The sequence below is a fragment of the Danio aesculapii genome, chromosome 18 (genome assembly GCF_903798145.1).
Source record: "Danio aesculapii chromosome 18, fDanAes4.1, whole genome shotgun sequence".
NCBI classification, from domain to species: domain Eukaryota; kingdom Metazoa; phylum Chordata; class Actinopteri; order Cypriniformes; family Danionidae; genus Danio; species Danio aesculapii.
The window spans coordinates 23323288-23332606 of record NC_079452.1 but is presented as its reverse complement, the minus strand read 5'-3'; the positions used below and the strand labels follow the sequence as shown (position 1 = coordinate 23332606).

Here is a 9319-nt window from a genome sequence, read left to right as displayed (position 1 = left end):
TAACAACTTTACTAATCGATTAATAATCATTAACATGATGCTAATCATCACCAGCTGAAGATTGAAGAGCTGTTTACTGCAGTAATGTGTTCACACACACACACACACACACACACGCGCACTCATCTGCTGAGAGGACCCCTGATGAGCTCCAGCAGTTATGTTAGGTTGGGGTTTGGAGTCTTCATCTCAGCTGTAGTTGTGTTTCAGTGATGGTGTGTGTGTGTGTGTGTGTGTGTGTTAGGGTAGAGTCCTCTGCTGTCTCATTACCTGCCTGTTATTATTTAAACACACCCTCTGCATGATCTTGTGTGTGTGTCAGACTCAGGAGGAGCCGGCGAGTGTGTGTTCTGTGGAGAACGGCTCACACGTGTACGAGCTGGAGCAGCACGCAGCAGAACACACACATGAAGAGCCACCGCAGGAAGACCTGTACCAGAACACAGAGCCCGACACAGGTGTGGAGAACACACACACACACACACACAGAGCCTGTACAGATGAGTGTAGATGTTCAGACTCTGTGTGTTGTAGCAGCAGAACTCCAGTCTTCCTCTTGTTAAATGCTGATGTTAGATCTGGACTTTAAAGAAACTCTGTGTGTCGAACTCTTTCTGTTGTAGAACACTGATTCTCTCTCTCTGTGTGTGTGTGTGTGTGTGTGTGTGTGTGTGTGTGTGTGTGTGTGTGTGTGTGTGTGTGTGTGTGTGTGTGTGTGTGTGTGTGTGTGTGTGTGTGCAGGAGCTCAGTCGTATGAGTACACAGAGGATGTGGGCATCACTGCAGTGGCTCTGTATGATTATCAGGCTGGTGAGTGACTCCATCAGTGACTGATCTCAGAACTGCTCTTAAACACCCTCTAATGGTGTGTGTGTGTGTGTGTGTGTGTGTGTGTCTCCAGCGGGTGATGATGAGATCTCCTTTGACCCAGATGACATCATCACCAACATTGAGATGATTGACGAGGGCTGGTGGAGGGGTGTGTGTCGCGGTGCGTACGGACTCTTCCCCGCCAACTATGTGGAAGTCCGACAGTAGACACCTGACTTCCTCCCGCAGAACATCCACCCTTCCTGTTTCCTGTTGCTTCACCGGTTCAAACTGCCAATAGAGATTTAACACGGAGAAATCATTCGGTCAGACTGGTGTGTGTGTGTGAGAAAGAGAGGGAGTGTGAGCGCGCACTAGTGTACTCGAGTATGTGTGTGTGCGTGCATGCTCAAGTGTGTGTGTGTGCGCGCGTGTGTGCGTGTGTGCGTGTGTATGTGTGTGCGCGCGCTCAAGTATGTGTGTGCAAGCATGGCTCGCTCGAGTATGTGTGTGTGTGCGTGCGTGCATGCTCGAGTGTGTGTGTGCAAGTGCTCAAGTGTGTGTATGTATGTGCAAGTGCTTAAGTGTGTGTGTGTGTATGTGTGTGTGTGTGTGTGTGTGTGTGTGTGTGTGAGAAAGAGGGAGTGTGTGCGCGCACTAGTGTACTCGAGTATGTGTGTGTGCGTGCATGCTCAAGTGTGTGTGTGTGCGCGCGTGTGTGCGTGTGTATGTGTGTGCGCGCGCTCAAGTATGTGTGTGCAAGCATGGCTCGCTCGAGTATGTGTGTGTGTGCGTGCGTGCATGCTCGAGTGTGTGTGTGCAAGTGCTCAAGTGTGTGTATGTATGTGCAAGTGCTTAAGTGTGTGTGTGTGTATGTGTGTGTGTGCATGCATGCTCGAGTATGTGTGTGTGCGCGTGCATGCTTGAGTGTATGAGTGCGTGCACGTGACTGTGTGTGCTCAAGCACAAGTATGTGTGCTCGATTGTATGTGAGTGTGTGTGTGTGAGAGCTTGAGTGTTTGCACACGTGTGTGTGTGTGTGTGTGTGTGTGTGAGAGTGGCACACACACCAGCTTCTTCCTCTTCTCCATCTGCAGCTTCATCAGGAGTGTATCAGTGATGTTTGATCAGAAACACCAATAAATGAAGGCCAAAATGTGTCGCCATGATGCTGAAGAGCAGCGCTCAGTGCGGCCTGCTGAAGGGTGTGTGTGTGTGTTCACGTCTGTGTCTTGTGAATCGTGTGTGTGTGTGTGTGTGTTCTTCTGTGGGTGCATGATTTCTGTGTGTGTGTTGCTCAAGTATATCCAATGACAATCCACACAGGAGCGGTGGAAATGAAGTGTGTGTGTGCGTGTGTGTGTGTGTGTGTGTAACAGCTTGGCTAATGCTAATCATTATCTGTGTTTGGCACTTTTATTTCAGTGTGTGCTTTATCTGTGCTGCGAGCGCTCTTTACATGCCTGTTTTATAAGAAAGATCATTTAATAAAAGATGGACAAAACCTGTGGCTCTGTGAGATCACTGTCACACACACGCACACACACACACACACACACACACACACACACACGCACACAGACGCAGAGGAGCAGCTTTTATTTCCTACACTTCTGATGCGTTACAGAGACACTATCAACATCAGCTACACAGAGAAACTCCACACACAGGGACTGAAGATCCTGCAGACGCCAGTGCTTCTCTAATGATGTGGGACAGACATGACCTGCTGTAATCATCATCCACAGTGGAATATACTGCTTTCTGGACCTGCCATGATGATGATGATGATGATGGTCTAACAAATATAACCCCTTTACCTGATTTTGGCAATCCACACGTCGGTGGGAAGAGTTGATCTATTAAAATAGCGATATAAAAGGCAGTATAGTCCTGTAGTCTGTCTGCAGATGATGTTATAAATGTCTTTCTCTTCACAGTAGCAGCAGTGGATCAGCACACATCTGATCTGCAGCTAAAATCTTCTGTTCACTCAAACTGAAGCGTCATCAGCGCAGCCTGAGCTCAAGTGTAGAGACTCCAGCACCACAGTGAGTGGCACACACACACACACACACACACACACAGCCTCATGATCACAGCTCATTTAAATATTCATCTCCTTATAAATGTACTGTATATCAGCTTGCAGAAGTCAGAGTAAGAAGCGTTTCAGTCTTTATCATAGCTATAAACTGCTCCATGCCTGTCCTGTGCACTCCTCAGCCCGCCGTGTCTGTACTGTGTGGACAGCAGAGCTGCTATAAGCATACACTGAGAGCTTCGTGTGTGTGTGTGTGTGTGTGTGTGTGTGTGTTATGACCCTGCTCAGAAAGAAAACACATCAAATTTGTGTCAGATCATTGACATGATCAATACTGCAGCATCATGTGTGTCCTCTAAAGACCTGTGGGGTCCTTTAAAATGACCAGCATTAATCTCATTGAGCGCTGCGTCCATCAGTATGGGTCATTTCATTAATCTTTCTTAAATAACTGTAAATAGCTGCAGTGCAGTGACACACACTCACACACTATACACTGCTTATGCACACAGCAGTGTTGTGTAGGAATTTAATCTCCACTCAAATGGAGCGCTGATGTGTTTGATTATTACAGCAAAACCACAAATTTAAACCTATTTTTTTTACCTGAAAGCTCCTCCCCTTTTGTTCAATACCACATACCTCCTCCCATTCAATTTAGTAGCGGATAGCTCCTCCCCTTCCACTTAGCGCCCGATAGCTCCTCCCCTTCTGATTAGTACTGATAGCTCCTCCCCTTCAGTTTCGTACCTGATAACTTCTCCCCTTCTGCTTACCGCCCAATAGCTCCTCCCCTTCAGTTTAGTACCCGATAGCTCCTCCCCTTCTGCTTAGTGCCTGATTCCTCCTCTAGTTCAATTTAGTACCTGATGACTCCTCCCCTTCTGCTTGGTGCCTGATAGCTCCTCCCTTTCAGTTTAGTACCCGATAGCTCCTCCCCTTCTGCTTAGCACCCGATAGCTCCTCCCTTTCAGTTTAGTACCCGATAGCTCCTCCCCTTCTGCTTAGTGCCTGATTCCTCCTCTAGTTCAATTTAGTACCTGATGACTCCTCCCCTTCTGCTTGGTGCCTGATAGCTCCTCCCCTTCAGTTTAGTACCCGATAGCTCCTCCCCTTCTGCTTAGTGCCTGATTCCTCCTCTAGTTCAATTTAGTACCTGATGACTCCTCCCCTTCTGCTTGGTGCCCGATAGCTCCTCCCCTTCTGCTTAGCACCCGATAGCTCCTCCCTTTCAGTTTAGTACCCGATAGCTCCTCCCCTTCTGATTAGCACCCAATAGTTCCTCCCTTTCAGTTTAGTACCTGATAGCTCCTCCCCTTCTGCTTAGCACCCGATAGCTCCTCCCCTTTAGTTCAGTACCAGATAGCTCTTCCTCTTCTCCTTAGCGCCCGATAGCTCCTCCCCCATTTTTTGTTCTTACATCTCTCTATCTAGTTCAGCCTGTAACAGGTCTTCACATGCACTGAACCCATCAGTTATAAATCAACCCCCAGATCATCAAATTAGATATAGGTCACCCAAGAGAAAGATAAAGGTATATGTTAGGGAAAGCATGTGCATATTTTGCATCATCATTTTTTGCAATGAGGATAAAAAAAAGCAAGCCTGAGTGAATCCAGCATCTCCACCTGAAACACCTGCTCTTCACCTCTGCAGAAACACAGAGCACTCACAGACAGGGCAGTGAAAGGTAAAACAGGACCTCCCAGCTCTGATGCGTCTGGTGTTTTCCAAGTCTCAACATGTTAAAATGAACTCCTCAGGGCTGATTTATACTCTCGCCTGGTCTGCAGTGCGCAGGCTTTATACTATTATTAGTACCGACAACAACAGGGGGCGACGCTGAGTAACTGTCATGACGAAACACTTGGCGAGTGGATTTAGGGCTGCGTTCTGTTACACTTTCACCAACACAATCGTGAACTGCCCTTCCCTTGTTCCCTCAGGGGAATCTATTTTGACGTGTGTTCCACTTCATCAAGCAAACGAGGGAAGTTTACATGGATGTATCTTCAATCCCTCGATTTTGACAAAGGGATCAAGTCGGCTTCACGTGTCCACTCCAGCACTTATACAATTGTGACATGTGACATTCAGTCATTTTCTTTTCGGCTTAAATCAATTTCCCCTAGCGCATTCTCAATTACCCTATAGCGCATGTGTTTGGACTGTGGGGGAAACCGGAGCACCCGGAGGAAACCCACACCAACACGGGGAGAACATGCAAACTCCACACAGAAACACCAACTGACCCAGCCAAGGCTCAAAACAGCAACCTTCTTGCTGTAAGGTGATTGTGCTACCCACGAGTCTCGGCTGGGTCAGTTGGTGTTTCTGTGTGGAGTTTGCATGTTCTCCCCATGTTGGTGTGGGTTTCCTCTGGGTGCTCCAGTTTCCCCCACAGTCCAAACACATGCGCTATAGGGGAATTCGGTAAGCTAAATTATCCGTTGTGTATGTCCTGGTCCTCCAGGTTGGGGGTTGAGCGTTTGGCTAACGACCCACCTCATTAAATTAGATGTTAAGAAACACCATCATGGCGTGGCTAAATATCTACTGTGATATAAACGGCCGTGGGAGTCAGTAAGTCTACATTTTATGCCTTCCTAAAGGACTTCACATCAGTCGGTTTTGTTTGGGAGGGGGCTCAGCCAGACTCAAAGAAAGTTGAGCACACCACCAGCTGAAATGATGGCATGTGCACCCATAGTGGACTTCCACCAACACTGCAATGACGTCGCATTCACCACGTGCACCAAGGCATGCTTGAGTATAAATCAGCCTTTATAGACTTGCTCCTGAGTGCAGTTCTGACCACTAAACCGAGAACATCTTCGCACAACCTGCCGACAGCAGATGCAGAGACTGATAAAGGAAACAGACTGATCGAGCAGTGTCCAAACCCAGTACAAGAAACAAGTAGAACAATCTCTTCTTTATCTGTCCATTAGCAGTTTGAGAGCCTTCTCGATGTTCATGCGGTGGCCCACGCGCGTCACCCCCAGGTCTACGAGGTCTTCTTTTTGGAGGTTAGGGAGGTGTGAGCCCTCAATGTCGTTCTCCAGGAAGGCCTTCTTGTGCTCGGCTAGATTGAGGGTGTCCAGCCAGTCAGCCACGTCGTGTTTGCTCCAGAGCGGGATGGGTTTATCAGCGAAGGGCTTGTCGGCCGCGGCCTGGAAGAGTGTGAGTGGGGACAGAGACTGGCTGCTGACGGAGCTGATGCTGAAACACTGCTCTGCGTTCCCCATGGGTGGAGATGGCAGGCTGAACACATCCGTCAGTGTTGGAGATGCAGCAGAGCCGGGCAGAGAAGAGTGTCCAGATCCGGCAGGAGGAGACGCCTGAGGGGGCAAGGGGCTGGAAGACACTTTGTTGATGCGTTTGGTATCTTGAGCCATCCATTCTCTGAGGATACACACATGCAGAGAGAGCAGTAAGCGGATGAAGATGGGGACTTACTGGGGTTCATCAGGGAACTGAACAAAGCTTGAGTGTTCACAACAACATCACTATTCTGCCAATATATGAGGCCCAAATAAGGGCAGTATGCAACCAAAATAAACTTCTCAGTTTGTGACCAAAGAGATGATTTACTGCATGCTGGAGTTATTCTTAACGAGAAAGGATAGGACTCTGTTTCTCCCTATACACTGTTGAATAGTCATCTATATTGTGTGCACTAAAGTATTCTCAGAGGTTCACAAATTACAGTTAAACCACTGAAAACACACGGACTGGTTTGGCAATGTTTTTGGTTCCTTTCTAGATTTTGAACATTCAGGAGCATCAGAGAGCTCTCGGATTTCAGCTAAAATATCCTCATTTGTGTGAATAGTAATAATAATAATAATAATTCCTTACATTTATATAGCGCTTTTCTGGGCACTCAAATCGCTTTACATATTGGGGGGAATCTCCTCATCCACCACCAGTGTGCAGCATCCACCTGGATGAAGTGGCGGCAGCCATATTGCGCCAGACTGCACACCACACACCAGCTGATTGGTGGAGAGGAGACAGAGTGATGAAACCAATTATGAAATGGGGAGGGTTAGGAGGCCATGATGGACTGGCAAATTTGGCCAGGATGCCGGGGTTAAACCCCCTACTCTTTTTCGAAAGACATCCTGGGATTTTTAACGACCACAGAGAGTCAAGACCTCGATTTAACGTCTCATCCAAAAGACGGCGCTCACTGAGCATTATAGAGTCCCTGTTGCTATACTGGGACATTAGAACCCACACAGACCGCAGGTTGGGCACCCCTAACACCTCTTCCGGCAGCAACCAAGCTTTCCCATGTGGTACTTTCTTGTGCTACTCTACAACTGTTCATTCGACAGCTTAAATATAATTATAGGCTATGCAAAGTCATAATTATCTGATTATTATTTTGTGCAGGAACTTTAATTAGATTTTAATTAAATAGCAAGAGAAACAGAACAGGCTTATTGTTATTGTGCAGCTCACCTTGATCCAATGCTTCTGGATGCTGCAGGTGGGTCGAGAGATCCTCCTTGTTTGGGAAATCTGTCCTTGTTCATGTGCTGAAGTTTGGAGCTGAGCTCATTGATCACATTGGCTTTAGGATCTACATTGGGTAGGAGCGGGTTTGGGAGCTCCTGGGGGTGTCTTGCGAGCGTTTTTTGAGCTTCAGTTTGTGCTACACCACAGAGAGGTGGAGGTGGGAGTGGTGGAGGCTCTCCAATAGACTCAATGCTCTCCTGTTTCAAAGGGTCCCTGTAAAATGCATTGCTTTTATTGATTATGGGCTTTGATTTTGGCTTTGGAGGAACAGGTGGTCGGTCCAGCAAAAAAATCTGCCCATTTGCATAGGTTATACACGCATCCTCGATTCCCTCTGACGAGAGCGTAGAGATACTGGACACTGTGGAGATTGTGCTGTTGGCCTCAAAATGAGGATCTCCAGCACTATTTCTGCTGTCAGCTTCCTCGATGCCTGAGTCTGTGACAGGCTCAAACATCTCTGGAGGTGGTGGAGGGTAGGTGTGTGTTGTCATGCAATTTGAAGCACGAGAATGATGCACAGACCTTATTTCATTATTCTTTTTCTGCTTGAGAATCACTGCTACCTGGTCCTCGGGAACATCGATGCTGTTGGCAAACTCCAGAGGTGGAGGCAAGGGTTCAGCAACGTCAAGTTCCTCATCGATATCCACTGAGGTCAGAAGTGGAGGAGGAATCCCAGAGGAAAACTTGCCAGGCTCCTCCATGGGAGTTTTTGGGGAGTTTGTAAGTTTGACACTGGAATCATTGGGTTCTCCGTCCATAACTAGGGACTCTTCTTGCAGGAATCCATCAGTGAGACTGTTCCCTTGTGGCTTGGCCTTGATCCGTGACTGCACCATGAGGAGTCCTGCTGACTTCTGCTGTGATGTGTTATGAGCGTTCTTCAGCTGCTCAGATGTATTGCTGACCTTTACTGTTTGCCGGCTAGACTCTCTTGTGTGTCTGAAGAAACCCCCACTATCTTTTGGTTGACCCACTGCTGTGGTAGCAACAAAGTTGGCTTCAATATTGGACCGCAGCTTGGTGTCTATAAAGAGTGGTTGGTTGAGGTTTGCTTTATGTGATTCTCCCTTAGGTGGAGGAACAGGCGGTTGCACTTGCTCCTTCAGAGCTTTATTACCAGATGCTTGTCCCGGAGCTAAAGGTGAACAAATATCATGAGTCTTCCTTGAAACCTGTTGTTGGAAATCATCATCAAGGCCGATGGGACTACCTATATCAGGACACTTCCTGGAGCGTGTTGTCAGAGGTTTAGTCATTGGTTCTGGGACAGTAAAGTCAGTCAAGTTCCCTTCATTTCTGATTTGCGAGCTCCCTATTAAAGAGGCCGGTGGAGCCATAATGTTTTCTAAATTCTTATCATTGGCAAACATGCCTTCATCAATGGACATAGACTGGCGTAGGCGGGGAGTAGGGATAAATGGATCCTCATCTCCGAGATCCATTGACAGAAAAGCAGGGGAGTTTTTCCGTGCCTCCAGACGCTTCTCACGGTCACGCACTGCCCCAGCAATAGCAGCTGCAAAAGGGTTGGAAACACTCCCATCCGGCCGAAGTTGTCCTGGCGGCTCGGGTCCGGTAGTCTCGATTTCCATGCTGCTTCCTCTGCTGCTTTTGCCACTACTGCTAGTTGAAGGCTCTTTAACAATAATGGTTGGTATTGATATTGAACAAGTTTTATCGGGACTATCCTCAACGTTTGGCTGCTTGACCAGAATACCCTTCCTTCGGGCTGGTTTTGGTGGGACGTACAGGGGTTTGTCTGAGTATGGGTTCTCCGGCACATGCGCCCTGTTGAGGATGTTCTGATGGCTGCCTGGATGAGTCTGACAGTCGTACGGCTCAAAGCTCTGCCGATGGTACCCGACTTGGTCTCTTTCTATGGTGTGGCATCTGGCGGTAGTGTTCTGTGTGTAAATGGACTGGTTGGGCTCG

General features: G+C 47.8%; 1 protein-coding gene and 1 long non-coding RNA gene across 2 annotated transcripts in view; one reads left to right on the top strand and one right to left on the bottom strand.

Moving 5' to 3' along the window:
- Positions 1 to 298: 298 nt before the first annotated feature.
- Positions 299 to 1192, top strand: LOC130245789 (uncharacterized). Its single transcript, XR_008839361.1, has 3 exons — positions 299 to 458; positions 742 to 810; positions 902 to 1192. It is a non-coding gene; the product is annotated as an uncharacterized LOC130245789 (long non-coding RNA).
- Positions 1193 to 5540: 4348 nt separating this feature from the next.
- shank2a (SH3 and multiple ankyrin repeat domains 2a) overlaps positions 5541 to 9319 on the bottom strand; it is a 31235-nt gene continuing 27456 nt past the window's right edge. Inside the window, exons 19-20 of the mRNA XM_056478000.1 lie at positions 7325 to 9319; positions 5541 to 6259 (exon numbers count right to left, since the gene is read on the bottom strand). The exon at positions 7325 to 9319 is cut by the window's right edge and continues 157 nt beyond it. Of these exons, the coding sequence (XP_056333975.1) occupies positions 5791 to 6259; positions 7325 to 9319 (2464 nt within the window). The 3' untranslated portion in view covers positions 5541 to 5790. The remainder of the gene's footprint in view (positions 6260 to 7324) is intronic.